At 40.4% G+C, this 19,352-nt stretch overlaps 1 protein-coding gene across 1 annotated transcript in view; it reads left to right on the top strand.

Moving 5' to 3' along the window:
- Window positions 1-523: 523 nt before the first annotated feature.
- Window positions 524-19,352, top strand: part of FBN2 (fibrillin 2) — a 231,510-nt gene continuing 212,681 nt past the window's right edge. The window contains exons 1-5 of the mRNA XM_065873429.1: window positions 524-777; window positions 1,584-1,666; window positions 7,166-7,264; window positions 10,188-10,283; window positions 18,420-18,515. Coding sequence (XP_065729501.1) covers window positions 524-777; window positions 1,584-1,666; window positions 7,166-7,264; window positions 10,188-10,283; window positions 18,420-18,515 — 628 coding nt within the window. The remainder of the gene's footprint in view (window positions 778-1,583; window positions 1,667-7,165; window positions 7,265-10,187; window positions 10,284-18,419; window positions 18,516-19,352) is intronic.

The raw sequence follows: 19,352 nt of genomic DNA, 5'->3' as shown, positions 1-19,352 counted from the left end.
GGGCGAGCCGGGAGAAGACCCTCCTTTTCTTTGGGGGGCGACTTTTGTTTGCTTTCCGGCTTCTTTCTGGTGACTTTTGCAGCTTTCCAAGATCTGTACCCGGAGCGCACGGGAATCCGCCGAGTCGCTGCGTGCAGGCCTTTTTTTTCTTTTGAGGTCCGCTTTCTTTGTAACTTTACGCCGCGGCTGCTCGGGTTACTTTTGTAATTTCCCGCCCCCGCCTGCTGGCGGTCCCGGAGTCGCTCGGGGCAGCGGCCCGGGGGATGCAACGTGGACCGCGCGGGGCTGCCGGCCGCTCCGCCGCCGCGCCTCGCCGCCCGCTGCTCTAGAGCTCGCGCCTCGCCGGCAGTCAGCGGGCCAGCGCTCGGTCCTGGGCTCCCACTAGAGCAGGGAGCCCGAGCTCAAGGGAGTCTCCGGAGCCGACGAAGGGCTTGTTAGACCTGACTTTTTTCGGGCCGCGTAGATTTTGTCTTCGAGCGCTCCGTCTCCGCGGACCAGGGTCCGCGCGCTCTTAGCGCGCGCGATGGGGAGACGACGGCGGCTGTGTCTCCAGCCCTACTTCGTGTGGCTGGGCTGCGTGGCGCTCTGGGCGCAGGGCACGGCCGGCCAGCCCCAGCCCCCGCCGCCCAAGCCGCCCCGGCCCCAGTCGCCGCCGCAACAGGTCAGGCCCGCAGCGGCGGGCTCTGAAGGCGGGTTCGCAGTGCCCGAGTACCGGGAGGAGGGTGTTGCGGCGGCCAGCCGCGTCCGCAGGCGAGGACAGCAGGACGTGCTCCGAGGGTAGGTGGGCAGGCGGTACGGGGGGAAACCTCGGCTTGGCAGCTTTCCATCCCACCCCCTCCCAAAACCCAGTTCTGGCGGCTAGAGCCGAGGCCCCTTCCACCAGTAGACCCCGAAGACTCCCAGAAGCGCCTCCCCCTTTTCCTCAGCAGTTCGGCCGGCAAAAAAAAAAAAACCTCCCTCGGGGGGTTGGGCAGCGGGTGGGTCGGAGGCCCCCGGGTGCGGATCGCGGAGCGCCTGCAGAGCCCGCCGTGCGGGAACAAGTTCCTGGCGGAAGGCGCGCTTGAGGCCGCCCCGCGCCGGGGCTGGTCAAGCCTGCCTGCTCCCCACCGTCGGGGGCGCAACTCCCGAGCCTTTTGTTTGAGGACGTGTGCGGGGCTTACAGCTCACTCTAATCATCAAGCCGAGCGCTCCACCTTCCGACTCGCCATCCTTGACATGTCGGGGCCAAAGTAACAGTTGATCAAGGAGGGATGGATTTGGGGACAAGGGCAAGGATTTTTGAAACGGAGTGTTCCCTTTGTTCTCTGCATCCGGAGGCTAGAATAGTAGCAAATTATATGTTTCCCTGTTTCTTTTCGCTCCTTAAAAAGGTAGCAACGGAGGGCGGATGAAAGGCAATGTTTAGACATTTCAGACCCTCCTCATTCCAGTGTCTAGCTCATTCGCTTCCACGTCTGAGCCCCAAGCCCCAAGAATTTGACGTGTAGTTTTGGTCTGTTGGTTGTCCCATAAATGTTACGAAAACTGCTAATGTATTACCGCACCCCTCTCTAAGTGTGCGTTACTTCACTTGTCTATCGCAGGCCCAACGTATGCGGATCCAGGTTCCACTCCTACTGCTGCCCGGGATGGAAGACGCTCCCTGGAGGAAACCAATGCATTGTCCGTGAGTGCTAGGCTGGGATCGCAGTTTGGGGCAGCACGCTCGGCCCCCTCTCAGGGCCGACCTCTTGCATTCAGTAGTTTGGACACACATTTGCGTTTAGAATCCGGTGGCCACATAGCAGTAATAATTAGGACGCGCGGCCCCATTTGAATGGTGGGGAAGAAGCAGCCAGTTTGCCTCGGTTTAGACTTCACTTGTAGACTCTGTTGAAGGGCAATAATAATAAAGGTTTCAAAGATACTTGGAAGTTTTATCTTTCTATGTCTATTAATACAAACTGAAGGGGGAGTACAGCAATTCCCCAGATAACCCACACCACTTTTTCCTGAAGGAGAGCAGATAAGACCACAATGTGATTATGTAAATTATCTGCCTTTTGACTCTGCAGGAGGTTTAGGCCTTCTGAAGATCAAGCTTTCTTAGGCCTCCGTACAAAACCGCTTTATTATCTCTGGTTTCATCTCAACAGTCACCTAACATAGATATGAAAGGATCACTCTCAGAGATTTAGAGTTGATCCAGGTTAACGAAAATTTTAAAAGAGAGAACTCTTCCAAATGGCTTGACTTTTTTTTTTTAATTTTTGGAAGACATTTAGGAAATTTAGGATTTCCAGATCCCAGATCTCATAGTGTACAGTAGATTTCCAAAGTGTGAGTCTTAGAACTTCAAAAGTTTTGCATATCTGACCTTTTGATTATTTTATTCAGTTTCCAAAGTGTATACCCAGCTCTCAAAGTTTTAATTGGAGAAGTCATTAGTTATCATTATCAGCCTCACAGTGGTGGACTATGAGATGTCTTACTTCACATGCCTGTGAATTTGTGAGTTGAAGTGTGACTGGCCTTTTCTTGTGTATTTATATAGCACAGCCACATTTGCCTTGTTGGGAGGACAGCCAGGTGTCATAGCATATTTATTTAGAGACAGTCTTGAATTTAGATTGACCTCAATATTCTCCAGGGAAAAGATAATTATGCCACATGAAGAGAGAAAAAGGGCAAGCCACACTAGCCAAGGGATAATAAGGATGTAGTGGCATCTCTGACTCTATATTTATTGGTTTTGTGGGTTTGAGATAGACACTTGATGTTATTTCTGTGCAGTTTTTAAAAAGGCATGGTATCTCAAGTGTTGTGAATACTAGCTTCTTATTATTTCTACCCTAAAAATCCCACAGTATCCAGTAATGAGGCAAAAACAGGAAGCAACAACTGTGTTCTTTAGGGTGATTCATAAATATTTTAAATAAACCTTTTGATTATAAGCCTTTACTTTTATTAAAAAGAATGGAAGGGTATTGGATATTTTTCCCTCCAGCACATAAGTCATATACATGAGGCGTGTGTAGAGGGTGCATTTACTTTTTCAGACCAGTAGGGTGTTACCGTGCCTGCTTTAAACTTACATGGTTCCTAGAATTCTGAAACAGCTAAGTCACTCACCACACACCTGCCATACTAGCTTGGGAGTGACTTAGGCACTGCGGAAAGTCTGACTCACTAAATGTAATGAATGTGACTGTCATTATTGAGTTGGAGAGTAGCCGAGGAGAAGGGATTGGTTTATGGTACGTGTTGAAAATCTGTAAAGTCAGATTTTATTGGATCAGTGTGGAATGGGAATTCCAGAGAACAGAGCCTTCCAGAATATTTGCAGTAGGAAAAAAAATGTATACGTATATATATGGCCCTCTGAGTGTCAGCTTTAAATATATTTTTGCTCTTTGAGTAACAGTGTGCTCTTTACATGTTTAGAAAATCAGCTTTGGAAATCTCAAAGTAACAGTGAATATTGTAGCCCTCATTTCTGATACTCCAAGTATTTGGGTGCTTATGAAATACACTGGAATGTACATGTATCATAAATCTATACAAAGCATAAACTTTGAAATGATCTTTATATCTCCAAGAAACATTTACAGTACTTGTGTCAAGAGATAGCTACAAAAATATTTATTAGCACATTTAAAAGGTAATTCAAATACCCAAGACTATAAAATAGTGCACAAAAGAGAGGGGGACTGTAATGCGTTTATATTCTCTTGCATGGGTCTCATCTAAATTTTACCTTAATATTTTGCATTAAATTCACTAGTTCAATTAGTCTGACATTTAAAACTGTAGTATATGGAGGTAATAACTAAATTGAAACCATCATAAAGTCAAAATTAAGAATTTTCATTCCATGAAATTCTGCCATTTGCAGCAATGTGGATGGACCTAGAGAAAATTATGCTTAGTGAAATAAGTCAGACAGAGAAAGAAAAAAAGTATGATATCACTTATATGTGGAATCTAAAAAATAATATAAATGAATGTATGTGCAAAACAGAAACAGACTCATAGATACAGAAAACTAGTGGTTACAAAGGGGAGAAGTGGGGAAGGGACAAATTAGGGGTATGGGATTAACAGATACAAACTACTATGTGTAAAATAGGTAAGCAACAAGGATATATTGTATAGCACAGGGAATTTTAACCATTATATTGTAATAACATAATGGAGTATAATCTGCAAAAACACTGAATCACTGTGCTATACACCTGAAACTAATATTGTAAATCAACTAGACTTCAATAAAAAAAGAATTTTCATTCCATGACTTTCTTATGATAACAAATTATTTATTATATTTATTGAATTTCCATCATTTAGCAAAAGAAAGCTCTGAGGAAACTTACAAAAAGAGAATAAGTGAAATACAAATAGAAAAGGAGGACCAAAGATTAATTTCCTTATACATCAACATTTTTTCTTTACAGAGAGATATTAAAATGATCAACTCTTAGAATTTTAATCTGGTTGGCCTTGACCAGGCTTCATGAGAAGATATTAAAATAAAAATATACTTCTCAAACTACTGGAAACTTAATGCATTTTGATTTGAGTCTGCGTCTTGTTATTGTTCTTAATTGTGGCCTGCAAAAATCACTGAGGTACTTCCAAACTTCCAAATATTTGTTTCCAAAAGGATGAAATTGACTTTCTCACTCTCCATTTGTTTTTTTAAAATCTTGTTAGAACATGAAGCAATGGAAAAGTTTGCTTATTAATTTTTTTGTTGTGAAATTATTCTATGAAGAGCATTTTGATCAGTGAATAACAGTGGGAAGGGGTTGGCCCAGAATCATAGCATTTGAGACCCGAAGAGACATCAGAACATTCCAGTATAATCCTTTTGTTTTATTTTACCAATGAGAAAACTAAACCCAGAGAAGCTGTGGTTTTTTTTCCAAGCTTGCAGTGGGTCAATGGCAGAGCGGGAACTCAACCTCAGACCTCTTGCATACCATTCATTTACTCTCCACTGTGCCATGCATCTTCTCCCAGCATCACTGAAATCCCAACACCCAGGTCCTCTCTCCTTTCCCCTCTGGTATTTCTGGGCCTCATCGTTTTTGTAATTGGGGGAGGGACAGATATTTAGATGAGGTGTACTATAGTTTGAGATGAGTGTGAAGAGAAAGAGCCTAAGCATTCTTGCTTCTCATGGGTTCACGGATATACAGGGTACACCTGTGGCCATGACAGGGATCTGTCTGAGGATAAGTAGTCTCCAGCCCATCAGACCTTCTTTGGGTTTAGGACCTGGGAAGGGGCACTTTGTATATAACGTAAGCCTAGACTAAATGTCTACCTACTGAGGGTAAGGGGGCTTTGAGATAAAACAATGTTTTAGTAAACATTTTTCATTGGAAAGTTATTGGTGATCAGAAAATCTAGCACATTTTAAGAATTAATAGTCAACTCCATGGCAGAAGCCATGTTCTTGCCTAAAATTGTTTTTTATCTTCACACTATATGACATTTTCGTTTATAGGGAGTGGTAATAGAGATGCTGGCCATATTATGTGGGTGTCAAAAGGCAATCCGGAGAAGAAAAACATTTATTGAGTTAGTTCATTTCTATAGAACACACCCTTTACATTACGTATTGAGGGGCTCAGATCTCTTTGAAAGTTGTGAGACCCCCTCCCTAGTGAAAGATACATACACACATTTACATACATATTTACAGCTAGTTTCAGGGCGTTCCCAGACTCTCCTCTTCCTGTCTTCATGCATCCACTCATGGAGCATTAAAGCACTTGCCTGTGTGCACAGAGAGAATTCACTTGTGGGTATAGAGATAAATCTTTCAGCTCCTAAATGAACTGACTCTAAATATGGGAGAGACTTCCCATTTGAAGGCACTGGACTACCGATTTTGAGGATCTGTGGTATGTGCTGTGTCAGTGAGCCTAACATTCTTTGCTCTGATGACCCTCATACCTTGGAGGTCATAGCTGCAGGAGGCTTTGACTTTCCCTCCATCAAAATGTCGCAGCAGCTTTTCTGAGCAGCGGGAATAGGCTAGGTTGTGGAGGTAAAATGGGAGAAGAAAGGCTGGAGGAAGGAGAGAGAGAATTATTAAGGGGAACAAAGATTGATGATGGGGCAGGTCAGATACCAGCCGGGAAGGAATGTGCATGGAACCCCTGGGGCTTGGCCAAGTCGTTAGAGCGTGGAGCCTCCAGCTCAGCCAATTTCACATTCTCTGTCTCCTGTGAAGGTCCTTTACAGAGTTGGCTGTACTTTCTGAAGGTATGCAGGACCTCTAGGTTTCCTCAACCCTCCCAGCTTCCTAGGACCAAGACTGTCTTCTCACGGTGAATTCTGATTATAAACTCTTTCCCTTGAATGGAAAAGATGACCTGTGTTGATAAGAGTTGAATGATTAGGATTATGGAACTTGAAGTAGCTTCATTTGTGTGAACATTATCATAAGGATACTTAAGAGACTTATTCACTTGTCTACAATGGGTAATTTTGTTGTATATCTGAAATTAGGCATTATATATCACATATTTAAAAACATTTTTTAACATTTTTATTAGCGTATAATAGCTTTACAATGTTGTGTTAGTTTCTGCTGTATAACAAAGTGAATCAGCTATACGTATACATATATCCCCATATCCCCTCCCTCTTGCATCTCCGTCCCACCCTCCCTATCCCACCTCTCTAGGTGGTCACAAAGCACCAAGCTGATCTCCCTGTGCTATGTGGCTGCTTCCCACTAGCTATCTATTTTACATTTGGTAGCGTATATATGTCCATGCCACTCTCTCACTTCGTCCCAGCTTACCCTTCCCCCACCTCGTGTCCTCAAGTTCATTCTCTATGTCTGCATCTTTATTCCTGTCCTGCCTCTAGGTTCGTTAGAACATTTTTTTTTTTAGATTCCATATATATATATGTTAGCATATGGTATTTGTTTGTCTCTTTCTGACTACCTCATTCTGTATGACAGACTCTAGGTCCATCCACCTCATTACAAATAACTCAATTTCGTTTCTTTTTATGGCTGAGTAATATTCCATTGTATATAATATATCACGTATTTTATATCTTAGTTTTTCAGGTTTATTGTTTTTAACTATAGTTTTCTTATTTTGTAAACTATGGTTTATTACCTAATTGTTCGTTCGTTTCCCTGTTGTGCTCTCTACAGCAATTTGTAGAAATAGTTGTGGAGATGGATTTTGTTCCCGCCCTAACATGTGTACTTGTTCCAGTGGCCAAATATCACCAACCTGTGGATCAAAATCAAGTATGTTTTTAATGTGTGACCTTATTTACTGCATTATCTGTAAGCTTTTGAGTAAATACTAAATGTCCTTTTCAATGAGGATATAGACCCATGATAATTTTCCTAACTAGGTCAGTACTAATCTTTGGAGTAAAAATCTTTGGTGGCTTAGTTGTTGCCACCAACAACTAAGGGGTAATGGGAGAGTGATTTTCATTAAGAAAAATGATTTCATACTGGTCCAGAAGCTATGTGTCTATTCAGTAAAAGAGCCTGGATTTAGTGGAGAAGTAATTCTTTGCGAGTAATAGCTATAACTTAACTGGGTTTTTACCATGTTGCAGGTACTGTTTTAAGTGTTTAACTATATCATTTTATTTAATTCTCACATGAATATTATGAGATACTATTATTACCCCATTGACAGAGAAGGAGAATGAGGCACATAAGTTTAACTCGCCCAAAGTAACATGGATTTGAAGCCAGGGATTCTGATGCCTAAGCCTGTAGTCTCAAACCCTCAGCTCTGTTTATTGCCTTTGCTTAACTCCTGTGGCTCATATCCTGTTTTGTGGGTTAACTAAAGGGGAAGGATAAGAGGATTGAGATGACAACAACTATTTATTGTGTACTGACCAGATGTTTTACATATATTAGTTATTTTGCTGTACACATACAGACTCCCAACAGCTCTGTAAGATCACAATAACAGTGGGCTAAGATTGTGTTTTTCATGACCTAAGTAGAAATTGATGGGTCTTTAGGTCCAAGACTAATCTTTTAGGCCAGTGTTTAAGGTGATATTTTATAGCAAGATGGAAGCAGATATTATTTATTTAATTGCTCAATAATTAAATAAATCTTTGTCTGCCTCAAACTAGTGTGAAGTTGTTATATTTTTAACACTTCTCTCTACAAATTTTCCCTAAGAAAAGGTAATAGATAATTTATCTGATTGAGGAATATAAGATTCAAGATTCATATAACAAATGTCATTGTCTGATGATGAAACTTCTGATTAATGCTCTAGTTTCGTTTTCTGTGAAAATAATCTGTCATTTTCCCGACCTTTGGAAACCTGTTATTTAGAATTCATCGAGACTTTCTTGACCACCCTGATTAGCAAACTTCTTCTACTACTTTCCTGAACCTCCCTTGTCTGACTGCCTGGACGATACCATTCCCCATATCTTCATTATCCTGTTCTCTTAGTTTTCTCAACTACACCCTCAGCAAAAAACCCAAACCTGGAGAAATTTTTTACAGTTCAGTTTCTTAATTCCTCTACCTGGGCAGCTGAACAATCACTGGCTGACCCTCAGTTTATGGTATGTAGTTTAATAGGGGATCCCTGAATTCATTTGGCCTTGAGTAATACTGGCTGCCTTTCCATTAGGAAATTTTCTCTCCTTTCCAGTCCTCAAGATGCTCCAGCTCCACAAAGCATTTAGCACCATTAATCAGTATCTTCTTGAAATGCTCTCTTTTCCCTTCACTTGTAAAATATTAATGGCTCACAATACTCCTTTTCTTGATTATTATTTCTTAGTCTCCTTTCTGTATCTTCTTTACTAGCCTTACAGTCACAGCTAGGTATTCCCAAGAGTTCTGTCCTCCCTGGGTGAACTCGTTTACATATATGTCTTCAGTTACTACCAATGTGTTGCTAACTCATAATGATTATCTCTAGAGTAGATCCCTCCACTGAGCTTCATATTCACATGTTCCATTTCCTATTGGACATCTCCACTTGAATGGATAGTAGGCATCTGAAACTGTGGCATGAAACTCTCGATTCATTGTTGACCACAGTCTACTTCTTCCACAGTTTCCTTGGCCCCAGCAAATGGCAATGAGCTCAGTGCCCTGATGTCATAATGGACTTGGCATCCACTGTCACGGAGCTTACATCCCTGTAGGGAGACAGACAAAACACAAGTAAACAAACACCACAGAGTCATTATAGATAGTGGTAAGTTCTCGGAAGGAAACTTTGCTGTGAAGGAGAACAGCCTGGAGCCAAGGGGGAACCTAGTTACAGGAGCCAGACAAGACCACTCTGACGAGACGTGATATTGGAGCTGAGTTCTGAAGGACGAGAATGAGCCAGGCATGAGAAGAGCCAGGGAGGGACCCTCACAGGGAGAGGAAGTAGCAAATCAAAAGACCTTTCCTCCACTTGAGAAACTGTGAAAGGTTCATGTGATTACAAAGAGGAAGATTGGGAAGAGAAGGTCTTAGAGAAGCAGGCACATCCAGGGAGATAATACACAGCCTCCTTGGTCATGGAAGGGTTGCATTATATCCCAAATGCAACAGGGAATCATCGAAAGGGTTTCAATAAGAAAATGAAGCAATGCCATTTATATTATTAAAAGATTACTGTAGCTGCTCTGCAGAGAAAGAATTTGAAGAGGGTAAGAGTAGAAGCTAGGGAACCTATCAGGAGGTTACTGCAACAGTCCAGGTGAGAGATGAGGGTAGCTGAGCCACACAGTATCAATGGCGACAGAAAGGAGAAGATGGATTTGAGATGTATTTTCCAGTGGAACCTGCAGACCTTGTTAAAACACTTGATGTGAGAGAAAGAGAAGCAGTTGCTTAAGCACTGGGTGATGGCAGTGCCAGGCCTCAGCCACCGTATTCTGAATGGATACATGAGTGCTTCCTGCATCCTGGAACTTACTCTTCTAGTCACCTTATATTTCCTTCTTTTAACATTGAAAGTGTAATAGATTTTAAATATATACTAAATAACATATGTTGTAACAGATATGCTTGTGTGCATACTTACTACAAATAAATAAAGGTATGCTTGGGTCATAACACTTACTTCCATAGAATACATTTGTCATTAATTGGGTATTTAGTATAGTTTTATAACTCTCACAGATACTATAATTCTGGTGATTGATAATTTTATGTTTTTTGTTGTTCTTTGCAGTTCAACAGTGCAGCGTTAGGTGCATGAATGGTGGGACCTGTGCAGAGGACCATTGCCAGTGCCAGAAAGGATATATTGGAACTTACTGTGGACAACGTAAGCAACATTGGGATAGACTCGATTTATTAGAAATAATTTGATTGAGTGGGCGTTTGGTACTGAGTCGTAACTTAAGGTCTTGTAAAGGATGTTAAAATCCTTTAAAAATATTTTGATGTAGAAAAGACATACCTTATAGCTGAATACCTAATGTTTTCCAGTTCTTTAAAAATTTTTGTTTTAGAGTATTGATGTTGTTGAATATTACTAGGGCTTTATCAAATTGGACATATATCACAGGTAAATATTTACTTGATTTTCTTTCATCTGGTTCCATAAAGCATGGATACCTGTCTGAAAAAAATGGTAACGTTCGCTGTGATCTCTCTCTGTTTTTAGGATATCCCAAATTTAACCCTAGCAGAGCCAATCTTATAAATTGTCCTTTGCTCAAATATATTTTATTATTTAATACCACAGTACAGGGCTGTGAGATGATTTTTTAAAAATTATGTCATTGTGAAAGAGGGAGCTTTAATCCAGCAAAGCTCTTCACTCACTGGAGAATATCCTATTATAATCAAAAACAACCTTTTAGCAAGAATGTAAGGATGATAGCTCTTGTATTTTGACTTATCACTGGGCAATACTTTAGGTTAGTGCTTCCCAAACTGTGGGACTCTTACAGGAATCCCCATATTTTTAAGTATGGATGAGTAGAAGGACATGATATTAACGAAAGTTGAATCATAAATAGTAAGAAAGTCCCTTTTCACTCCGTTTGCATTTCATCAGGTGCAGCGTCTAGGTTTGCTGCTAATCATCAAGGCCTCCCTAAGAATTGTTCATTAACCATTTTAACATAGCAAGACCACGTCTTAGATGTGCAAGAATATCTGGCTTGTTTTAAACTAAACTTATTCTGGTTTTGTTGCACTTTAAAAAACTTCTGAAATTATTGTAAAATATATATAATATAAAATTTACCATTTTAACTACTAAGTGTATATTCAGTGGCATTAAGTACATTCACATTGTCGTGCAACTGTTGCCAGCATCCATCCACAGAACATTTTTTGTTTTGCAAGACTGAAACTCTGTACCCATTAAATGCTATCTCCCCATTTCCCCTCACCCCACCTCCTGGCAAGCACCATTCTACTTTCTGTCTCTGTGAATTTGACAGCTCTAGGTACCACATATAAGTGGAATCATATAGTATTTGTCCTTTTGTGGCTGGCTTCTTTCACTTAGCATAATGTGTTCGTGGTTCATTTATGTTGTAGCTTGTGTCAGAATTTTCTTCCTTTTTAAGGCTGAATAATATTCCATTTTGTGTATATGTCATATTCTTCTTTTATCTATTTGTCCATTGATGGACACTTGAGATACTTCCACCTTTGGTTACAAATAACACTGTGGTGAACCTGGGTGGATAAACATCCATTCAAGTCCCTGCTTCAGGTCTTTTGGATATATACCCACAACTGGAATCCAGGGATCATATGGTAATTCTATTTTACATTTTTTGAAGACCTACCCTTCATACTGTTTTTAATAGTGGCTACACCGTTTTATATTTTACTACAGGTGGGAACCAGCAGTGCACAAGGGTTCCAATTTCTCCACATCCTCACTAACAATTGTTATTTCTGTTTTCTTGATGGTAGCAATCTTAATGGATACAAAGTATCTCCTTGTGGCTGTTGATGTTATTTTTGAGGTTGCCTTCAGGTTTGGATAATTTTAGCTTTCTGTTTATAAGTGCTATAAAGTTTTCTTTTAAAATAATTTAAAATAAACAGGTGAATTGATTTAAAGAAAAATATTCTCTTAAGGTTAGGAGTCGACAAACATTTTCTGTAAAGGCCAGATAGTAAATATTTTACACTTTGTGATCCGTGTCACTATTCAACTCTGCCATTGTAGTGCAAAAGCAACCATATGCAAATAAAAAAGCTTGGCTGTGTTTCAGCAAAACTTTCTGGACACTGAAATTTGAATTTCATATAATTTCCACGTGTCACAAAAATATTATTCTTCTTTTGATTTTTCAACCACATAAAATTGTAAAAACCCTTCTTAACTCACGGACAGCACAAAAACTGGCAGTGAGCCAGATCTGTCCTGTGGCCCATAGTTTGCAGACCCCTTGTGTAGGTGATTCTCAGGTATGGAAAAAGCTGTTAAGCTAGCCTGAGATTGAGCCTGGGAAATGGAATCTTAAGGAATTTGAGAGAACACCGTGCACTGAGGCCAGTTTTTTGCAAGAATAGAAGATGCCAATGTAATAACTTTTTTTAGGCTAGGGTTGACCAGGTGAGAGCAGGAAACAGCTGGACAACAGTGGATCAGAGATTGTAACAAAATTTCTTTTTTCATAAATGATTTTTTCCTGTATTTTTTCATACATTCAAGCATTTTCCAAATTTTATACAATGGACTCCAGATTGTAACTATTTAAAAAAGTCTATTATGAACACCATGTTTATTTATTTATTTATTTTTATTGGAGTACAGTTGCTTTATAATGTTGTGTTAGCCTCCACTGCACACCAAAATGAATCATCCATACACAGACAGATATCCCCTCCCTTTTGGACTTCCCTCCCATTTAGGTTACCACAGTGCATTAGGTAGAGTTCCCTGTGCTATACAGCATTTCCCATAATTTGTCTATTTTATTTATAACAAAGCAGATTTATACCTTTTTTTACACCTACAAAAACGTTAGGAGATCTGATTGTATCCCTATTTTATAGAATTCAATAGCCAGAGAAGAAACACTGTTATGCTTCTTGAAACTCAGCCTTTTACTCCTCAGGGAGAAAAATCATAATTCCTTTAGAATTGCAGGGGAAGAGCCTTGCCTCAACTGGTCTTTCAGAGTATTTCGTCAAACCTATCCTAAATCTAGCCACTTTTGCCTGAATTCAGCTGCTGTACCTGGCTGGGGTATGTGTGTTTATGTATGTATTTTCCTGAAAGTTCTACAGAAAGAGCTCTTGTAGGTATGTCTGTTCCCTGCTTTTCACACAGAAATGGGAAATGAGGTGACGGAAAGTAGTTTCCCATCCTGTAGGAGGTGCTTTTATGTTCTTCTGCCCCTGTGGCAAGCCATATTGATGTCACCACACTTTTCAGTCAGGGGAAAGTGAAAAAGCACTGGGCCAGAAGCCCATCATACATCTGAAAATTTGTCCTCTAGATATCTCATGGGACGGAACTATCCTTGCCTAACATTTACTCACGGGTTCAAGAAAGTTATATAACTTAAAAAATTCATTAGTCCCAGCACATAAGAAGGTGATGGTATGATAACTAGTACATGTCAGCTCAAGAAATGGTTTAAGGAAGATGCTTTCTAAGTTGTCGTATATAGAGAGAGTATTACTGGGAGTAAAGAGGCGGGTGTAACAGTATCAACTTGTAAACCCAAAAAAATCCTGGAAATGTTTTTTAAAATGAGGATTATAAAAACATTAAAATTGCTTAGCTGCTTTCCCAGAAATGTAGAAAATGTTCTTTAGAAAGCACTCTTTCATTTCCTTCAGCAATGTTTATTGAATAACTACTGCCCCACATTGTGCAAGGTGCTGGGAGTACATCAGTGACCAGCAAGATGATGCCCAACTTCTTAGAGCTTATCTTGTGGTAGGGAAGACAGGTAACAAGTAGGTGAAAAGTGAAATGCCTAATACAAATTTAGGGAATGAGAAGTTCTAGAACAATAAATGAGAGTAAGGGGGAGAGAGTCTGGGTCAGAATAAGCAGTTCTCTGCTATTTTTTAACTGGGGAATCTCTGAGAAGGTGACTTTGAACACAGACCTGAGTCTGTGCTTTTAAGTCTATGGGAAAAGTGTTCTAGACAGTGGGAAAAGCAAATACAAAGGACCTGTGGTGGGAACAGATTACATACATTTTGGAAACAAGAGGAAGACTTATGTGGCTGAAGTGAGGGAAAGAAATAATGGCAGGGGATGAGTTCAGAGACAAAGGCGTAGGGCCTCATAAACCAAGGAAAGAAATTTGGACTATCCCCTAAATATTATGGGAACCCATTGGTGCAGTTTGAGCAGTGGAGTGATACAATCCGATTAACATTTAAAAAAAAATCACTCTGGCTGCTGTGTTGAAACTGGATTGTAGAAATGGCAAGAGAGAAAATGAAAGGGCCAGTTAGGCTAGTGCAGTGGTGCTGGTAAATGCTCTAGTAACTGAGGATGTGATAAGTGTTTGGATTAAGCTTGCATTGGAGGTAGAATCTATGGAAGGAAGTGTGTACTGATGGAATGGGTGTAGTGAATGAGACTAAAAGAAAAAGCAAAGATCCATAATGACAGCTAGAAGGTTTGGGTTGAGCTCTGGGCTGAATGGTGATGCCATTTCCTGATATTCCAAAGACTGAGTGGGGAGTGGGTTGGACTGGGGTCAGGTGGGGCTAAGATCATGGGATATCAAGAGTTCTCTTTTGGATTTGATAGTTAAAGAAGTTTGTTAGACTTCCAAGTGAAAAAATCTATGAACTCAGCTCTTAGGAGAGAGGTCAGAGATAGAGATATGACTTCTGGAGCATATAGATTGAATTTTTATATGGTTAATCTTTTAATTGTAGGCCTAGACAAAGATCACTAGGAAGTTGGTGCAGGTAGTGAAGAGAAGAGGGCTGAAGCCAGAGCCTTGATTGCTGCCCAACATTTTGAGGTGGAGAAGAGAAAGGAGAAGCCAGCAAAGAGTGAGGAAAAGTAGACAGTGAGACAGGAGGAAAACTGGGAGAGCATGGTAACCTGGAAGACAAAGGAAAAAGGTAGTGCCTGTAGTAGAGATTTATATTATCTCATGTAGAAAAATAGGCTTTTGTTTCTTTCCTCTTTGTAACATTTTAACCTGGTTTAGCATCTGTTTTTATCCCATACGTTTGTGTAGAAGTAACTACCATAATTTCAGATTTGACTTATGTCCAAGTGTTTGTACCTATATTGAGTGGTACAGGAGTCTGTCTAGTAATAACAGACACTTGTCATATTACCTAGCACAGAGTAGGTGCTCAGTAAATATCTACTGAATAAAAATATTCAGGCTTTGGCAGTCATGATCAGGGTTCTATATCACAGGCTGACCAGCTTGAAACAGGCTTTGCTTCTCCCTTCTCCCCAGATCATGGCAGGCAGTTAAGAAACCAGCTCATATTTCTTTCCATAGTCGTCTTCTTCCTTGCCTTTTGCTTTGTCCCACACTAGGTGTAAGCAATTATTTTTTTCTTCCTGAGTGGTCAGCATTCTTTCCATGTTGGAAATTTAGGCTTATACAAGTTTCTTTCCAACTACAGTTGAAAGGTAAATTTGTTGCCATTATGTCTTGTTACTTTATAAAATAACTTTTATCCTAATTTATTCAAAAGAAGGAAATTACCTCTTTTTTTTCCTTTTGGTCCACCTTTATATCTGCATTGCCTGCTTCTTTTCTTTGGCTATTGCTCTTCAGGGTAAACATTGGTTGCTGTAGAACAAGTCTTGTTTTTCATACAGATCCTTTGCAGTACAAAAAAGAAGGGGACTTAAGATTGTAGAACACTTTAATGTGTAGCCACTGTGAACTTTGCTTTTTACACCATTTTATTTAATCCTCAAACTCCTCTGGGGTAGGGACTATTAACTCTACTTTATAGGCTGAGAATCGGAAGGATGACGTGATTGGGATATGCTGAGCACAGCAGAACTCCTCATCTGTTCCCTGCGTTGTACCGCCTCCCAAAAAGGTGGGAAGAATCCTGCGAGATTTTGACATATTTTGGGAGCTTTTGAGAATCTGCAGTACATCAAATACTACAGTAAATGAGGGGGATACAAAGGCAAACTCCCTATGGTCCCTCTCCTGGAAGAGCTCTCTCTCAGGTGAGAGTAGGAATAGAAGCAAATGGCTGTATCGGCTAGTCTCATCCTTCTTGTTCAGAGGAACCCTTGGTACTTCCTTAAATTATTGAAGTCACCGAAGATCTTTTGTTTAAATGGGTTATACCTGCTGATATTTACTGTATTAAAAATTAAAATTGAGAAATTTAAAAAATTATTTCATTTGAAGTAACAAGAAACCATGTTGCACGTTAACATAATTTTTTATGGATAATAACTGCGTTTTCCACACCAAAAAAAAATTTAGTGAGAAGAGAGGCATTGTTAGTCTAACCTGTGTAGCTTAGCCTGGATTTCATGTGTACTGGGCGAGCTCTCTCCAGGAGGTGCTCCAGGCTTATCCAGCCCTCTTCCCCTCACTGGCATTTGGAAGCTCTGTCTTGGAAAACCCTGAGAGAAGCCCTCCCTCCGCCTCCCCAGGGATAGATCCTGAGTGTCAGTCATGGATGCATTTTCCCGTTCACATCATAAGGGTTAGCATATGTATAATGACAGAACATGTCTGGGACAGTGACTTTCATTTACATTTCTTACACCTTGATAATATTTAAAGAAAATTCCTTTCATATTAATTAATTACCTTAGGTGAGTGTTACCCATTTGCAGTATACCTTTAGCAATCAAAATACTCAAATCCTTACGGCTGTTTCTGTGAAATTATACCCTACCGAGAGTTCTCTTGACAGATTTTTGTTCCTTCCACATTCCTGTCCACCTCCATCTTTCTCATGCTTCTCACGACCTTTATTTCGCGTCTTTTATCCTGTGTATTTATCGATCTAACTTACTGCCCAACTGTTTTTCCAAGGCAGTGATGAATTGGACTTTCTAGTAAAACTCAGCTTGGGACAAGTGAAGGAGCGGAAGGTGTGGTTCTTAGGGAGACGTTCCTGTGTAGACATACAAAGAATTCTGCTTTGGAGCGAAGCCTGATGCAGACAAAGAATTTTAAGACCATTGGCACACTGATGCTTTAAGATGAAGGTGTCTTGTTTCAAAGTTTGCTTTGGTATTGCTTCTATGAGCAGAAGAGAAACCATTCTGTGTGCTCTGGATGATGGTAGGTAATCCAGCTGCAAGTTCCTGGTAAGGAAATAGCAACCCTCTTGCATCTTTAGATATTGCTTTATTTATTGAGCTTCCCATTCCCGATATGGCCGTCACTTGAAGCGCACGTAAAGGTGCTCTGCCTCGTCACTGCCCTTTCGTGTCTTAAGCCCTGTTTTGGAGGCACAGGTCATAGAATGTAATCCTCTTCTACTTCTGTGAGGACAGAGTGTTAATCTGTTCAACAGGTGGGTAGGTTATGACACAGCTTGTAGTATTGGTATTTTCTCTTGCAGGAGATGAGATTCTTGAATTCAGCTGTCCTCATTATGTTTCACAGGAACACTTATTTTTCAAGTAATCTGAAGGGTGATTTTTTTAGGACACTTCCTTGTCTTGGGTCCTGGCTGCTGAGTTGCTCCCCTTGGGAGGTGCAGTGGGGAGAGAGGGTGGGGAGAGAGTTCAGATTCCTTTCTGACTCATTGGCTCCCTCTGGGCCACCTGACTTCCGAATTCTGGTCTCCCTATCGCAAGTCCAGAGTAGGGAAAGTGTGTGCTGCAGGTGTTTGTCATCATTACTTACACATTTTGAACTGTGGGTTAATTTCATAAGAAAGGACCTTCCGTGTTGACACAGTGAGGTTTTCCCCTTTCTTTCTTTCTATAAGTTGACACGTTAATTACTTCTCTTGGTATTTTATTGCTGAATTGATAGTATTTTCCCCCATTTTTCATGTTAGCTTTGCCTTTTATTTATTTATTCTGCCTTCATTTTTGGCTTCCTTTTCTTTGTTTTTTTCTTTTTTATTGCCATATCCTCTTTATTTTTTCATATTGCATTTTCCTCTGCTTCTTTTTCTCCCTCTCTCTGCTCTCTAAAGTCTACAATCCTTTTCCTTCATATTTTAGTCACGTTTTACCTATGAAAATAGATTATAGTGTTAATAGAACTGAAATAGAGGATCAAATCATTATATTCTGACTGTATGGGCATTAGAGCCAGCCAATCCTTGTGATTCTGATTTAAAAAAAACTTTTACCAAATGCTTGCTTAACAATGTGATTTACATGAATTGTGTAGGTTTTGGTCTCAATATACACTGAAATATATTTACTTAAATGCATGATGTGACGTGTTTTAGAGGTAAGATCCATTATTGCTACATTTCTACACTACTACATTGTACTTGGACATTTACTGTACAGTGAGCTTCTTGTTGTGTTTGTGTGCAGCCGTCTGTGAAAATGGATGTCAGAATGGTGGACGTTGTATTGGACCCAACCGCTGTGCTTGTGTTTATGGATTCACTGGTCCACAGTGTGAAAGAGGTAAGAAGAGAAAACAGAACCTCCCTTTGGAGAAGTTTATCTTGTTGTAAATGTGTAATTTTTTATCACCCGATGAAAAAATCTTCTAACGAAATAATATTTTCATTCTTCTTTGATTATGTCTATAACTTGCATGGTCAGATTTTGAGATATAGCTAATAGCAGCTGAAGTGTCTCAGTTTTTTCCACCAGAGTGAACTCAGTTCAGGAGGCCAACTCTGGAACTCCAGCTCTAGAGTAATTCTGAGTGAGTAACTGATGGCAGATCCTAATAATTTGGAGTTAATTCAAATTAGGAGTCACTGTTGGCAGTGCAGCCTCTGTTAAAAAACAATGTAGCATGTTCTTGGCTGCAAAACCAACAAAACTATGAAATAAATAGCCCTAACCAACAAGGAAATATATTACATTGCATACAAAAATTCCAGAGTCACTGGGCTTCAGGTAGGACATGATCAAGGCTTTCATTCTGTTGTTCTACTTCTCTTGGCCTTGCCTTCCTTTGTCAGTTTTGCCCTACCCTCCAGTTCTTTATGGTTGTAAAATGACTGCCAGCAGTAACTAAGGGAACATGCTTTCTTGTTCACATCTAGAGAGAGAAAACCTCTCCTTTAACCATGGGCCAATACTAGCCTTCAGAGATACTCCATACGCTGATTGGATTAAGCTTGAGTTTTTGAACCAGTCCCTGGTAAGAGGAATGGTATTAATATGTTCCATGTAGACTTACCAGGACCTGCCTTTGGAGCAGGAGATGATGAAAGCCTCTCAAAGTCATCTATCTGAAAAGGAGAGTTTGGTATCAACCCAGTAGAAGTTGTGTTGGGCAGGAGGAAG

The sequence above is a fragment of the Phocoena phocoena genome, chromosome 3 (assembly GCF_963924675.1).
Source record: "Phocoena phocoena chromosome 3, mPhoPho1.1, whole genome shotgun sequence".
Taxonomy (NCBI): Eukaryota; Metazoa; Chordata; class Mammalia; order Artiodactyla; family Phocoenidae; genus Phocoena; species Phocoena phocoena.
Note: the sequence above shows the minus strand (reverse complement) of the source record. Positions and strands in the feature narration are given on the sequence as shown.